This window comes from Sinohyriopsis cumingii, chromosome 7 (assembly GCF_028554795.1).
Source record: "Sinohyriopsis cumingii isolate HCF-2022 chromosome 7, ASM2855479v2, whole genome shotgun sequence".
Classification (NCBI taxonomy): Eukaryota; Metazoa; Mollusca; class Bivalvia; order Unionida; family Unionidae; genus Sinohyriopsis; species Sinohyriopsis cumingii.
The window spans coordinates 44,662,748-44,680,188 of record NC_142967.1 but is presented as its reverse complement, the minus strand read 5'-3'; the positions used below and the strand labels follow the sequence as shown (position 1 = coordinate 44,680,188).

The following is a 17,441-nucleotide window of genomic DNA, read 5'->3' as shown; positions in this document are numbered from 1 at the left end:
ACCATAGATTTTTCAGATGAAAAGGTGATTTATGGACTCCTGATCGAATGGGTGAAAAATATGCTCCTAAGGTTATTATCTTGGATGAAATCTGTACTGTTTCGTTAGAGGTATTAAAAACATTTCACGATTGGTTACTAACAAAAATACAGCTGTAATAATGTGCGGTGATCACGGTCAACCACCACCTGTTGATGGAGCATCTCCACACTACTGGTTGAAGAATTTCGTTGATCACTATGACGAAATTGATACCGATCACAGATCACTTGATACAGAATTAAGTGAGTTAAAAAAATTAATAAGACTACAGCCGAATACAATTCAGTGTGAAGTAATGCGTAAAATAATTTACACCTAAGAAGGATTTTTTAAATCATGGAGACAAAATGATTTAATAGTTGCAAGTAGAAAGATAATAAGAGACACACTTCAACGAAAATTATTTCAGTTGCAACGCGAAAAATTTCCTACACTGCCTGTTCCGTTGTGTTATCGACCAGCAGATACGCGAAGGCAAAATATCGATGTTGATGTACCAGGATAGGGAAAACAAAATCTAGTGTTGAATAATATTGTTGCAGTTGATATCGATTTCGTTGAAGAAGCACTAAACGCAGATAAATCTCCGTGGACGCTTGGATACGCGATGGCGATTCATTCATCTCAAGGATTAACTATTACTAATACAGTTGTTTGGATCGTCGATGAGCGCATCGAGTGGTCGAATTTAGTTTATCTTGCAGTTTCTCGAGTTAGAAAAATATCTCAGTTGAAAAGAATAATCCTAGACAAGTCAGTGATCAATGATGAAATCGGCGATAATATAATAAGAAAAAATTATCTGGTTATAAACGAAATGACAAAAAAAAAATAAACGCGATTTTGATCTTGATGTAGAGTTTATTATATCGTTGAAACAGCAACAGAATAATCACTGCGCCAGTTGTAATTTTATAATGCTATGGCGGTATCCAAAAAATGATACAAGACAATTTACCGTGGACAGAAAAAATAACAATTTTGGTCATATACGAGAAAATGTGATACTAATCTGTCTTGAGTGTAATCGACGTCAGGGTGCTGGCACCAGTGCTAGTTAAGTGATTTAAGCGGTAATTGAGTGTCCTGGGGAATTACTTGTAATTCTTCGCGTGTGAATCCACGTTGAAGAGCAGTTGAATCAAGTGTATAAATCGCTGGTCTACCAGTTGATCTTGTTACACCAGATATTTTATGTGCTGTAATACTCCAAATAGGATCAGTTGCTCTTTTTCTGTCACCTTCAACTTCACCTGGTTTATATAAATATCTTACTGTGATATTACCTAATACTGGTTGCGCTGAAAAATTACGTCGCTGTATCGGTATATATTTTTTTGTAATTGCGTTAATCGGTTTCATATTTTTTGCTCGGGTCGTTTCGTTATTTAAAGCGGTTATTACATTTGGTAATCTTGTTACCCATTCGTTAGATCCATTATTTTGAATAAACTCTTTCGCGTATTGATATCCAAATAACCTTTCAGCTAGTGTTTTATTAAATCTTTCAACAATTGCTTGATCATTATGCACTCCAGTGTGTCCTCGTCGTATTTTGACATTATTTTGTTTCATCAGTGATGATACAGCACCAAGAAACTCTCTGCCAGGATCAACCTGTAATAAATTTGGCCACCGCAAAGGTCCTTGTTGATAAATTCTTTCAAAAGCATTAGCTACTTCAACTGCAGTTTTTGTTGATAATGGTTCTGCTTCTTTATACCTACTAGCAATATCAATAACAGTCAGAACATATTTACATGTTTTTTGATTAATAGTATCATGCGGTAAAAACATGTTATCAGCTTGATGAACTTCATTAGGAACACTGACGTCAAAATGTGCAAACTGAATTCGTTTAGGTGGTGGTAGTTAAATTTGCCATATTGCTTGTTTTGATAACCATAATTTAGTATTTTACTTTTGCTGCTTTAGCAATTTTATTCATTACTGTCTTACCTGTCCAGAGTCCAGCTGGGGAATAATAAATCGATTCCATTATTACATATAACTGGCACCTAATGCTAATTTACCTTTCATCGTGGATTTTATTAACCAACTGGTTAATTTTTCCTTGAAGGTTTTATCAGGAATGGAATCTAACGCGTGGATTAATTTTATATCCACAAGATGTCTGTCTTGGATATTATTACTCCGATAAGCAATAGCATGAGCAAGACAAGCTCGATCAATAGCATTTATTGGTTCTTCACCTGATTTTGGATGGTCCTGATTATCGAGTCTGATATCAAGTCGGGTTCCGGGACCACAATAACTATAACCAGGAAGATGTTTTTCTCCAGGGTATTTAGCAAAAGGAATTCCTTGTAATTTTGTTAATTTTGTTTTGATATCACCACCTCGTCATTTTTTTTTGTAGAAATGAATCTAAATTTCTTTGTACCACATTTTTCACATTTACCAGAAGCAGCCAATCTATTATTTTTTTGTTTTAACAATTGTTAGATCAGTTGTTGGAGTACGCATCTTACATTTTACACAATATGAATCCATGAGTATAATTATATCATGAATGTAATTGATTTTTCCGCGACAAGAACAAGAGAACCAGTCAAGCACCATCCTGCGTTACCGAATTCTATTAGAATGATCATCATAGGTCCATCTGGCAGTGTAAAGACACAGTTGCTGCTTAATTTGATAACGAGGTGGTTGAAATGGGACAAGTTGTATTTGATAGCACCGAGCGTTGATGATCAGCGGTTCTATGATGTATTAAAAGATTTTAATGAAAACGCAAAATTGTTGAGTGATCACGGTGATGATGTTATCGATTTATTACCGATATTAATGAAGCGCCCTCAGTTGATTCTATTGATGGACTTATCAACAATTTAGTTGTGTACGATGATGTAATGCTAGATAAGCAATCAAATCCTGCTAGAATATTTTCTCGAGGAAGACACAAACACACTGACATTATTTATGTGACTCAACGATACACGCAGATACCAAAGGTGATTAGAGATAATTGTAATGTTTTAGTTGTTTTTAATGGAGTTGACACGCACACGCTAAGAAATATTCATCAAACTTGGTGTGGTGGTGACATGGATATAATTAAGTTTAGAAATCTATTCAATCAGGCTCAGTCATCTCCGCATGGATTTATAACAATAAATTTACATGACCCTAGAACATAGATATTGAATGGGACTAGATAAAATATTTGGATGAAATGTAGAGCAGCAGGGAAGGCGTGCTTTCAAACTCACCACAAGAAATGGTCTTATTTGACTAACACAAATAAATCATCAAGGAGGCTTTATTTTCGGTAAATAACACATTCTACGATGATTTTTCTCCAGGAAGTCTTATTTTGACGATCCACAGGTGGACCAATTAAAGGCTGTTCGCCTTCCCTGCTGCTTTGGGGAAGTGTTATGTATATTTGATTTAATTTATATCTAATTTAATTGTTTGTAAGTTTTAAAACTTTCTATTTTTTTTAATCGCATTATATCTCAAAATAATGTAGTTCTATATACTAGGAACTCATACTTTTTCCAGAAAACAGTTTTACCTTGACTGTTCATTTTTGAAAACATAAGGCTGACCTGGTTCCCGATCTTAATTCAAAATTAGCAATAGCCACGTGAACAAGTTATGTTTAATTTAGTTTTATTCTGCGAATGATAAGGTTCAGATCGAGGCTGTATTGAATACGTGACCCTAGGCTTGTAAATATTTTTAGTAAAGTAAACAACTATGTTCTAATTGTAAAATGATTGGTTGTTATGAAGGTCACATTGGGGCTACGTGATATTTTTATACGTGAACATGATCACGTGATCCTCTATTTCGCAATTCAGGCATTTCTGAAATTGCGCATTAGTTAGTTTAAATAAGTGATGTTTAGAGAGAATTAAGTCAGTCTAAGCTTAAAAACGCTCGATGTCAAGTCGTTTCCTTCTGTTATAGCCAATTTTCGAGTTATATGTTATGTTTTCTTCAGATGTTTTGAATTATAAAAGATTAATTCGTTTCTCTGGAAATATTTTTGTGCTAATACAGAATTCTTGAACAAAGACATTTATATAAAAATAAATATTTTGGATTTCCAACACCAGAGTGTTCCTTTTTTGTGTTTCATCAAGAAATTATAAACAACAACATTCAGCAGGATACATCATACGTCATCGCCTTCAATCTTGGATTCTTCGTCTGCACTCGAACTTGAATTCATTAGAACATTTTTTAGGACTTCAAAAATTGTATTCGTGGATTATTCTTGGGTTGTTTTTTTGGATTTGATTTTTGAAACCGTAAGTTCTTATTTTTTCACTTTTACAATAAATTTCCAGGGAAATATATTATTTCTAATATTTTTCAAAGCTTGTTGTTTTCAATCTTTCTTGTATTACTGTTTATTCGAGCCTAAACACGTACCATAAGAATATCAAACGATTCACTGCAAATACAAGTGAAGACGCTATGTTATTTGAACAAAACAGGCCATGTAAAGTAATTTAATTTACGACATAAAAAGGAGGAAACCATAAAATCCAAACATGCTTTTATGCATTGTATGGTATGTGTAACTCGTGCTATGTTCATGAAAACAAGCCGTTTTTCTGAAGACAATAATTGCGTCTGTAATGTGAGGACCACATACAAAAACTGAAGTCGGTTATTCTTTCATATGAGGTCAATGAACGTTACGTCTCAAAATACGTAATGTGTTTTACTAGGAAAGCCCATGTTTTAATACCATTATTTAGGATATTGTAGTATATACTGTATTAGCAACTACGGACAGCCGCCTTTATGCAATAGTCTAAGAGCATTTATCCAAATTCTCAATATTCCAAAGGACATTAACATTTTAATAACGATTATGGAACACCTCGTGCATTCCCATGACTACACTTTAATTACAACAGATGGTAATCGAAATTACCAGGTCTAGACGGTGTTCCTATACTAGAAACTGACATCCAGTTGGGTACGTTTGAAGGTTGTACATTACAAATTAAGTAATACAGCTTAATTAAAACAGAACCTACGTAGAACCTTGCCTATCCTGACTTGTTTTGTGTTTGGAGTGTGTCAGTTAATTTATAACAACGAGTTTCATGGCATTATGATGTTTCGTACTTTTACGTTCCATGAATATGAATCACATTTCTCGATTGCTAAGCAATATATGGGGAAACAATTACGTGATTTATAGTTCTAGCTTTACCCCAATTAAAATAGCAAGTGAAATTTCTGGAGGGACGTTTAGATATCATACTGATGTAATACTTTAATGTACTTATACACGATCCCCATTGGATAAGCATTACTAAGCAACAAATTCAACTGTAGTTACAAATGGTTGATCAATCTATATTTATCGCTTGCATTGCTAAGCAGAAACTGTAGATGTGTTAATAAAGGGTACTCGTTCGATATGTGTTGCTAACATTGCTAAACAAAATATTTAGTCATCACACACACACACACACACACACACACACACACACGCACGCACACACACAAACACACCTACACACGAATGTAAACATACTTGAAATATTTGAAAGAACCAGTAATTAAATATATTCTCCACAATACCAGGGATAAGTTATTACCTGTGTTATCAGTTGCGCTTGGGAAATATGCTTCTTTCAAACTGTCTATCTACATCTATCGTTCCAATTATAGGGTTTCGATTCAAACAGTTAAAATTCAAGCAATCAAAAGATATTTTTTTCCCATTAGCATCACAACCTCTTTCTTTGTTGGAATATTAATTTCCTCTAAAATATATTTCTGTCTTTTGTTTTCGTTCAGGGTTCAAATTTTATTTTATCTCGTCAATATCTTAGCTGTTTGTTATGTTTCTTATTGCATTTTTTAAATATCTTTGCATTTTTATACTTGGCAACTATCAAATTAAATGACGTCATCATCCCTTTTTGATATATTGACCATACTATTAATACTTTTCAAATTTTCAATATATCTCCTTTTCATTGAACGCCATAGTATCCAAGTAAACTTTCTCCAAACTTTTTCGATGGAAGAAATGGACAGTTTAGACATAGAAACTATCAAAGTCAAAGACGCGTAAAGAAGGGCACAAACAGGCCAAGTAGAGGAATGACGACAAAACGGACGTTCAAACATACAAAATTGGAAAATATTTACCGCTGATATAATATAAATACTTCGTGCATGGAAATAGTTACTTGGCAAAAGAGAAGCGCGCAAAGGCAGTGCAGAGACGTTATATACGTTATATACTTACAATGCTCTAAAAATTATGTACTCTTGATACAAAATTTGTATAAACAATCTTATCAGAATTGTAAATGTGTCCTGGTTTAGGTGTTGGTCACTCTTTCCTTTAAATAATGAATTATTTCATACATGGAAATAGTTACTTCTACTCTGGTTTTTTCTTTTCTGACTGACCATAAAATGTCCTGGTGTAACTTTAAAAAAAAAAAGTTAATTATGGTAAGTGTTAAGAATACGAATAAGACACTCAACGACAGGGATGCATCAAATAATGTGATATCACGAGCATCGGACATTCTGTGTTAAAAAATGATTTTGTCTGTGTAAAATATTATGTTTATTCGGAAGGATGCTTGTTCTTAATGTACTTTAATCGTTAATGCAAGTTCAACTTTGCGACTATTGTTACGCACAACAAATTAAAGGTGCAATGTATGTCACAATGAATGAAACTATTCGTTCTTCTTTCCATTTAAATAATTTCCACTGAATTAAAAACTATGTGATTAAAAGAATCTCAAGCAATATATATGATCTCAAGTAGGTAATATACATAAATAACCTAACACAAGCGTGGTGCTTCTACGACTTTATTTCAGCAAGTGCAATGTACAGGAATCAACGTATAAAGTATTTACATATATCTTATTTTTCATTAGATAAAACAGTTTTATGTTTATGACATTATAATTCACATCAGTATTTACCAGTATCGTCATATTAAAACGTCTGTGTGATGTCTTTTTGTCGTGGCATTGCTTGTCTTTGCGCGTCTTTGCTGTGTACACTAACTATTAACACATACATTACATATATTTGTCTTATATTACTTGAGATAAAACAGTTGTATGTTTATTATAAAGAATCCACATTCATTATTTACTAGTAGTGGGATGTTGAAACGTCTGTGTGACGTCAGTCATGTCTTTGCTTCTCTGTGTGCGTCTTTGCTATGTACACTGACTATACAAATATTACCACGTAGATTAGATACGTATTTTTGTAACTACTTTAGATGCAACTGATACCAATAACAGGAAATTTTCAGTTAGCACAGTTTTAGAACTTGATGAGCGCCTCTCTTTTCGCAAAATTAATAAAATGTATGTATGTATGTATGTATGTATGTATGTATGTATGTATGTATATATGTATGTATGTATGTATGTATGTATGTATGTATGTATGTATGTATGTTGCATCATTATTAAATGAGACAAAACATGTTTCAAATAATGATAAGAAGATTCCATTTCTCTTGGCAAACGCTATTTCTAAATGTTGGCAATTTTAATCGTGAAATCAAATAGTCATTTAAAAACAACATATTTCTGTATTGGTTATTACTTCTAATTTTATTATTCTAGCAATTATTAGCTTGTTAATTGCAAATATATTTAAAAAATAATATTTATCAAGCAAATAATACAAAGCAGTGGAACAGGAATATAAAACACAATAATATTCTAGCTGAAAGATTTAAACCAAATCCAGAAATGATAGAAATAATTATAAACGCTCTTTGTTCGGTAATCTGTACCTTTCAAATGATGTGTTGTTATTATTATATAAATCGTACCAGTTGTTCATCCCTGTTTGCATAATTCGTAATTATGTTATCTTCATTTTCTCTATACATACTCTTGTGTATACTTTATACTGTGTGCTTAACTTTCATCTTTGGCGGTGCAGAGCAAACGTTTGTCATAATTGTAGGTTGTAAACAAGTTTATATAGCAAGAGTTATATGTCAGTCTTGTTGACAGTTTTACCATATTTTTCAAATGGAAATATTCACCTTCTATTATGTTATAGGTTAAGGGAAAGTGTGCATGAAAAGGTATTTGACACACAAATAATTCATTCCAGGTTTAGATCAGACTCTGGGAATCCAGTTGTATTGCTGTAGTCAAATAAGATTCTAGAGTAATTATTTATCAACAATATTCATTGGAAATACTGACGTCATCATTAATATTTTGGATATTTACACACAATTTGGATTTTCGTGAACTCATTCAAAGACATTCTAGATTGCATTATTGTGTAATATCAAGAAGCTCAAGACTATTGGAATTCATTCTACATTTTTGGACTTGCGATAAGACATTTACCACTTTGAGGGATTTAGTTCACAATACTCTTAGTATCTCTTACATGTTCACTTTATACTATAAAATGTTTACTTCTTGATCTGGCTTAAAACTATTGGTTTCACTTAGTTTCTGTTATACAATTTAAGACTTAGGGCCTTAAGCTTTGACGCATTGCCACATGATGTGCATCAGCTTCAAGTACTGTATTCCAATATTATATTCGACGTTCGCACTTTTCGCACTATCTTTGCTACTATAGTCTATCTGGCGACGTTTCAAATTGTAGTGTCTATTAATGGTGTCGGGGTTCGTCACCATGGTAACAAAAATATGTCATTAACACCAATAGCATAGTTTAATCATAGTTTTCAGAAACAAAAATATTACTGCAGTCATCTTGTTTTTGTTTCCGTACTAGCCAAATCGTGTCCATTTAAATTTAAAAACAAATAACCTTGAATTTCCTTGAACAGCGGAAATAGACATCATAATATGTTTTAATTATTTACTTGCTTGCTTAATATGCATATCACATAAGATTCTTTGATTTTATGTAGATATTACTTATCTAAATCCGTTACTATCTTGAAGAAGAAAGTATGCATAAGCTTTTTTCATCACTTATCCGACTTTTATAAATTTCTTAGGTATTCAACTCTTTCTTCGCCATAATTGTAATACCGTTGGTAAGCACCTTTCACACTTTTAGGTTCTTCTAAACCTTAATGTACATATTTATGTTATTCATGGCCATTAGATATTTTTAACCATTAATCTCTGTACAGTCAGGATGAGGTTGTGCATTAAATACTGTTACAGGTTATATTTAACTGTTTTATATTTATCTTCTTCTTTGTCAGATTAAAAAATTGACCATTATATCATTGTATTGGGCATTTCGATTAAGGTTTATTTGTCGGAAGGTAATCGAGAAATCTATGTATCGATTAAACTAGTAAATGTTAACACTGCATCGGTATCCGGATGTTGCCACCCATGCCGCCCAGTTAAACATGATTTAGCCAGAAAAATGTATCATACTGTTTAGTAAATTGTCATTTTCAAGTGATTTTAAGTGTATATTTTTAAATACGTTTATTCGATTCCATGTGAATAAGTTACTTTCTGAGTACTACATTTTGTTTCTCTCCAAATATTAGTGTAGTGTCTCTCTTAATGGAGCAATAAACAGTGTTACTTAAGACGCAGTGCTTGTGAGCTTTTTTTCATTGGTATGGCCATTACTTACTTATCACAAATAATTTATTTTTTACCTAAATCAGAAACTGGTGTAGTGGGACGAGAATATTTTATTTTGTAGTTACAATTATGTAATATAAATTGTATTATATCAATTATAGTTCATAAGTTAAGGGTTTTTAAACGGCAAATTATGGGCAAAACTGGGCAAATCAAGGGCAAATCATGGGCAAAACTGGGCTCAACGCATTAGTTGCGCTGGATTAAAGTGAAGACGTTCTAATGTATTTAATAATATATTGGTATGTTCACTTATTGCATATGTTTACGTATTGTTTCCGATTTTTCTATATTGACACTTTATCAACACATTGGTGCATTTGCCTGATCAATTATTCTGCATTTACGCTTTAAGTTTTTATTTCACAGTGATGCTCACAATGTTATGTTGCTTGTTGTTTATTAGGTAGGGTTGGTCACCTGTGTTGTTTCAGAAACTTGGAAAGGCACTGTCCTGCATATCTCAAATCTAGATTACTCTCCTTTATTAGTGGGCAGCTTTAAACTATGATATGTTGTTTCGAAATTCATTATACTTCAAATTAAGTGGTGGTTAATTTTTCAGTGTTTATTTTAACTACTATTACAGGATTTGTAATACTGATAAGCCTGACTCCGCTTCTAACTGATCCTCGGCATGTAAGTCGAATATTCTTTATTATTGTTAATTTGAAACTTAACTTTACAGTTGGTTAGTTGGCCAGAGTGAGTAATTTGTATTTTATGTGTGTAGGTATGGTATTGTATTTTCATTATATGTGAGAAGTTAGGGTTGTTTGTTTTTTGTTGTGGGTGTGGGTGGGGTGCGGGTGGGGTGGGTACATTCTAAGAATGCAACAGCACGGGAGCCTTGACAGGGAAATAAATTACAAACCTTTGTTGAGTGGCATGGTGTTGTCTTTAAAATTTATTTTTTAGGAAGTAGCGTGTTGTTTTCAAAATTTATCTTTGATGTGGCAGGATTCACGTTGCTCAAAATTGTATATATTTCTTATATTTTACTTCTTGGAGCGGGTAGGTGTTAAAATTATGTTGTCCGAGTTATTTTTCCATTAAACATGATTTTTTATATAATTTTCCAGAAAGGTTTCGAATCCTTTCCTGCAGTGTTATCTCAAGAATGAACTTTTTCATGTTTTGTGTTAGTTCCCCGATTATGTTTGTTTTACATATTTCCATTACGCTTGCATGAAGCTGTACTATATATCGTATTATTTATTATAATGTGTATACGCATATCAAGTTCGCGTTGCCTTACCGACTGTCAGGTTACATTACTTCAGGGTTGACCTTTGGCGAATTGATATTAATTGATCTACTTTCATCGTCTACGCTGATTCACAACTACTCTTCGTGAACTAAATCAATTTTAATGCAGTGTTGATTCAATTATGCTCGAACATTGCTAGTATAGCAAGAGCCATCTCTGAAATAAAAAACTCGTGTTTGGGACAATATTTTTCTTTGTGCTTCATTCTAAATCTATCTCTTGGGAAAATATTGGCATTATTTTCAGCTATGAGGGAAATGTAATCATCTTGACACAAAAATAACTAAAATTTATTGGTGGATGGATTCAAATGTTTCGCAAGTCCTGACGATGGATATGGACGTAATAAAGGCTCTGTGAAATATGATACATATATCGGAATGGAGGGAGTCTGGCAGAAGTCAACTTTTGCACGTGGTACATGACGTGCAGAAGATTATGTTCAAAGTAAGCACTCTATCTGGAATATTTCAGTGGTGTTCGTTCAAATTTAGCTTTCGATTAATCTAGATATGTCTTATGTACTCTCTAATTTTGTTTTTATTGTCTATATGTCTCTTTACTTTCACCACTGATTTCTAGCATACCTTGGAAGATTTCGTTGTCTGTGTGAGACTGGGACACATTATTCTCAGATTTCTTCTTTTTAGTCAGAAGCTTTCCTTCTAAAATTATTCGCTGATTCGGTAAGATAGTACAGGCTTTGACGAAAGCTTACTGTGCCTCTTTAATTCTTCATTTAATTTTCCTATTAAATTGTGCTTGCTTCAATCGTGTGATCGAGAGGTCTAATCGATCAGTTTTCTTAATGAAATTGTCTGAACTTTATGAACTCATGCATCCATCAAAGCGAAATACCGGCCCTGGTTGTTCTTGTGACAAATTATGATTGGTATTGATGAGAACGTTATAATAATGCTGTTACTGATATCGCAGGTATTGTTTCTGATTGAATTTTGCCGATGGCACGCCTTGTGTACTAAAAATATTTCCCGTCTGCATTTTAAACTCAGCCTGTTAAACGTTTAGCAATAGACGATTCTCATGTGGAGATACTCAAATGGACTTAGTTTATCAAAGGTTTACCTGTTCCGCCTATTCCAGTTCCTGGGTATGATTTACTTCCATGCAAGCATTATAAACAAAACAAAGCAAATAAAAAGACCGACGACGGATCACTGGAAACATTATTCCAGTCATGAGAATGCTGCATATCAATTATGTCTTGTCCGGCTGTCAAAAAGGGGGTTCTCGAACTCTCCATAACACTCTCTCCATTTATTACGTAATGTACTGTCCACATGTAAATATGGATTGTACTTTCTTGATTCGTGAAGGTGCATTCTGTCAACGAGACCTATATAATTTAAAATGCAAGGTTAAACCACCGTTCACAAACGCAGACAAAACAAGAAGTTTAAGTAACGTTAATGTTGAACTGATGCTGTTCAGCCTGCACACATTTCGACATTTCCAACAAACAATTTTGCTCACAATGTTGGCGAATGCCTCTGAGATCATACCCACTAGTTTACATACATACATACATACATACATACATACATACATACATACATACCAAACGGGCTGAATTAGGTGGGTACGGACACAAGTTTAACTAATTTCAGATAAGAACTTATCTATACAATCCAACACATCCATACGCACCACCACCACTCGTACGTACACACAGCCTAAATGGTATAAATGGCTATTGTTTCCTATTCTGCACACATAAAATCACGAACATACATATAGAGCACTACTTATGCCATTGCAATAAATTCAAACTCTGAAGAGGTGGGAATCCTAACGTTTTTATTTGCTGACAAACATTTGCTTATGCAAATGAACAGACACAAACGCAAACGCAAATTAGAATTGATTAGCATTCTACTTCCAGACACATGGGTCACCCTGAAAAGAGGCTTTTGTTTAAAATGTCCATCATGAATTGGTCCAGTCTTTGTGGATGTTGTATTCGTAGTGGTGGTTGTTGTCATGGTTAGTTTGTATTCGTACTGCAAGGCGGGTTCCTTTCTCTTGGGCTTGATGAAAGCGATTCGTATAATGCTATGAACTGTTTCAGTTCAACCAAGATTTTATCAAATATACATTCCTGAAGTTGCCAAACTTGCACGATTCTTGTTCTGTTCCTCGTTGATTGTCTGGATTTTGATATTTCGCTTCTTCCTCTCTCCTTCTTCTTGTACAAATTTATCTTCCATTTCCGTTTATCATTGTATAAATTTCGTCAGCTGTATATTTGGCTACTATTTCAATATCGTTGCAGCATACAGACAATGGCAAAGATATACGAGATTACAGTCAAAACTTGATGCGACGAAGAAAGCAATATCAAATCCCAAGTAATCTCTGGAACAGGGGTCGACACCCTGCAGCACGCGTGCAACATGGTTGCACGTCAAGAGGTTTTGCGTGGCACGCACAAGGCAGCCAAAACTTTCGATTTTAAGAGTGTTGCTCTTCTACTGGCGGCAGGCACTAGTTCATTTTGTAATTATTCGGGAAAAAAGTGGCAAATTAAGTCAAACAGGTTGCCGAGCCCCTGCTCTGGAACATATGATATAATCAATTAAGTGATGATGACAACTACGGCAGTTGATTCAATTAAGGCGTCATATACTTCTGCTAGAACAATAATGCAGTTCCATGCGAGTAATGAACTAATGGTTCTCGAAAATGGTATGACATGTAAACCTCTCTTTCGATCGATCGATCGATTTGTCCATGAAAATAAAAAATATCAAATACGATTCTTTATACGGTCTCATACATATTAATCTGTTTCATTTTAAACTGAAAGCAATAATTCAGCAGTTTTTCACTTAACTCTGTAATGCGTCAATGTTCTTTATAAACTTTTCACGTTATTCTATAGGTGTTGATCGGTTTTATAATTAGAAGTTTCCATGCTGTCTTTCACAGTTTCTGTATTTTCGAGAACATTAATTTCTATTTCCTGAGCAACTATCCGTAAACGTTTTACAAGAAAGGAATGTTGTAACGTCGCCCTCTTATACAGAGGGATGGTTAATTGGGTTTGGCTGCGTTATCCAGAGGAATGGAATTCAACAGAGAACTGAGCGAGAATGCTGGTAAGAAATAAACAATACGAGCCCCGACAAGAAAGTAACAAATTTAATCAGAAAAAATTAAAACGGTAATTTAAATTCAAGTTAGATTATATAAGTAGAATTTAACAGGTGTGTCAAATTCGGATTTATCACATCATCATAGTGAGAGGTGAAAGAGTGCAATATCCACGATTGATTGCATCACCTTCATTCACTTTGACCGTATATCAACGTCTCATAGTTCATCCTTCCAAACACTAGGTCCTGCCCCTTTATGGACTTCCTGGTCCTTTACTCTGGCCTCGTCCTTCTGTCTTTCTTTTCCGTCCTCCTGTTTTCTGACTGTCTCGTCCTTCTCTCCGAAAGCTGTTCCTTAGAGGACAAATTCACCCCATAATACTGTATACATAATATTTAAATGTACATACAATTCCCTTAAAGTTATTCAGAACCTGTGGCTATCCACACATCGAGTAAATTCTAACTTAGTACGGTATTACATTGTGGCAAATCTTAAATTACCACATGATTACTAAGTATTACCGTATTAATTTACATATGCTACTACATGTTTGATCACTATTGCATGAAATTCAAAAGAAATGTAACTCACGGCATTCCTTAACTACATGATTATCCAAGCATTACAAAATCAGATATAATTAGATAATTATCGTTAACTCACGATGATCTGTATCGTCCTAACAACAAAGGAAGTTATTTCATATAACCATATGAATTCTTACACATATGAAAATTTGGATCGCATGCAATCAATTCTACCAATGAACTAATAACTGTAAAATTAAAAAGGTAAATTGCATAACAATTCTATCATCAACACTTTCAATAAAATTGAATAAAGTAAATTGCATAACAACTCTAACATCAACACATTTCCATGAATTGAATAAACGATACATAGCATAGAAACCTAGTTATAGCAAACACATTTGCATAAAACAAGCAATCAAATAATATAATATTTCGTGAAACTAAAATTGCGTACCTCGTCGCTGTATTTCTTTCTTTTCTTTCTTTCCTTCAGGACTTGTGCGTCCAAGCACTAAACATGCCTTTCTTGTTTCACGAGGAAAGCACTAATATTTAGGCTTCCACGGAGTAGAGACAAAGTTTCCCCTCCTAGGAAATTTCCAGGCTAAAGAATTTACACTAGGGTCGTCACTTTAAAGTAAGATAGCTCCAAAATGTACGCCCTAATGTATTCTACCCAATCGTAGGCAAGGGTTTATAATCTTTCCCAAAGAAATAATTCCGTTTATCAGATTGAGACAGCTCAGAATCTGTGCACGACAGTGCGTGACAATTTTCCCTTTGAAAATATGATAAGTGGACATAGGTTCCTACCAAGCGGTTAGAGTCGGTAGCTCAAATGTTTATTTCTAAAAACTGTTTAAGATACCCCGGTCAATTTCACTGGTTCAGAAATATTGTTCCTTTGAAGTTTACACTGACATAGGGGGAGATGAAGGACCAAAGTTCAGAGTGACCCTTCACAAAGACTTTCCTGGCTTAACTGCGATAACTTTAATTGCTAAATGCATTCATCTTTAAATTTTCTGTACTTCATAATTCGACACTTCACATAGGCCCCTCTTTAAGAGTAAAATCAGGGATTGTGCTGTCCGACTTTTGAAGCTGTATTTCCTAGTTATTGTTTACATGTCCTGAAGTGACCCCTTCACCTCAGAATAAATTAGTCTAATAAGACAACCTGCTCCTACATTGACGTTTCCCTTAATGTAACGCAGTTGAACTTGATATTGCTGGAGAAATAATGACCATCTCATTAAACGTCCATTTGTCAGTTTACCTTGGGCCAAATAAGCGAGTGTTTAGTGGTCAGTTTCCAGAAAAAAAACATTCGCCCATACAGATAGCGCTGTATTTATAGAGATTCCGAAGATAATAGCTCGGCATTCCCTCTAGGTAACAGAGTAACTACGCTCTGCTGGTGATAACGTTCTGCTACCATAAGCAACTGGAAACAAGTTCCCATCATGTTCTTGCCATAAAACTGCACCAAGACCTATGTCAGAAGCGTAGGTACGTAAGACAAAGTCCTATGTCACGTCCGGTAGTCTCACTACGGGGTCTGACGTCAACCCATCCTTCAACGTCTGGAATGCTGTCTCACAAGTGTCTGTTCAAATAACCTCCGTCGGAGCCTTCTTCCTTGTCAAGTCAGTCAACGGACTAGCAATAGCGCTGAAGTTTGCGACATGCTTACGATAATACCCTGCAAATCCTAGAAAAGATCGCACTTCTGTCTTCGTAGTTGGACGTGCGGCGATCTGAACTTGATCGACTTTAGTAATGCCTGCTGTTAATGTATCTTCACTGAGTGTGTGTCCTAGATAAGTCAGTCTCCGAAATCCGATGACATTTAGACGGCCGAGCAGTGAGCCCAATCCGATGACATTTAGACGGCCGAGCAGTGAGCCCTGTGTGTCTAAGTCGTTCCAGAACCTTTCTCTGTAAGACCACGTGTTCTTCCCAAGTAGGTATCACCAATAACAAATCGTCCATGAAATTTGAAACTCCGGTCCCTCTAAAAGGTTCTAGCAGTTTCCTCATCATTCGGGTGAAAATGCTGGTTGCATTCTGGACCCCGAATGGCATGACTACCCATTGGTATGTCCCATCTGGTGTTGCAAAGGCAAGTTTTGACGGTCTTCCTTACGAACTGGAATTTGCCAATATCTCGTGGACAGGTCTATTTTAGAGAAATATTTGGCGTTGGTTACTCCGGCAACTATGGACTCAGGATCCGGTAACATTTCGACTTGAAATTCTGTGATCCTGTTTAATTTCCGATAATCGACACAAATATGGTGATCACCATCCTTCTTCTGGACCAAAACAACCGGTGAACTATATACAGATTCGGTTGGTTCAATGACCTCTAAATCAAGCATAGTTCTAATTTCGTCCCGTACAGTTTCTAACTTCGCAAAAGGTAGTGGATAGGGGGTTTCAGTTTCACAGGCGTTTCATCCAGCAGCTTCAAACTGAACTCTTCCAAATCCGTCTTGCCTGATCTTTCTGTCAAGACACTTGAGTAGTCGTGGAGTTATCTCCTCCACCTTTTCACGTTGTTCTGACGTTAACGTTACGTCGAGGACGACGTCGACGTAAGTTTCAACCCTCGTCAAAGGACAACTAGAAAGTACTTCCGCCACTCCTCCTTTGTCTTCGGGTTCTTCAGTCACAACTGTAGCAACCACGAACTCAGTGGGTGTCTCTCTTTCACGATAGCGTTTAAAGAGGTTAACGTGATACAACTTCTCATTATCTCCTACCCGGACACGGTAGTTCTGTCCACCCTTCTTTTCCGTTACAACGAACGGTCCCCTCCAGGATACTTGGAGTTGGTTGTGCTCCAATGGTAACAACAACACCTTG

The 17,441-nt window shown here is 35.0% G+C and overlaps 1 protein-coding gene across 3 annotated transcripts in view; it reads left to right on the top strand.

Annotated features, from left to right (window-relative positions):
- LOC149795121 (uncharacterized) overlaps positions 1-17,441 on the top strand; it is a 51,374-nt gene that overhangs the window by 17,543 nt on the left and 16,390 nt on the right. Inside the window, exon 3 of one of the 3 annotated variants that reach the window (XM_089964037.1) lies at positions 13,211-13,701. The exons of the other annotated variants lie outside the window; for them this stretch is intronic. Coding sequence (XP_089820163.1) covers positions 13,211-13,393 — 183 coding nt within the window. The 3' untranslated portion in view covers positions 13,394-13,701. Of the gene's footprint in view, positions 1-13,210; positions 13,702-17,441 lie in introns of those variants that run through there. 3 annotated transcript variants of the gene reach the window in all.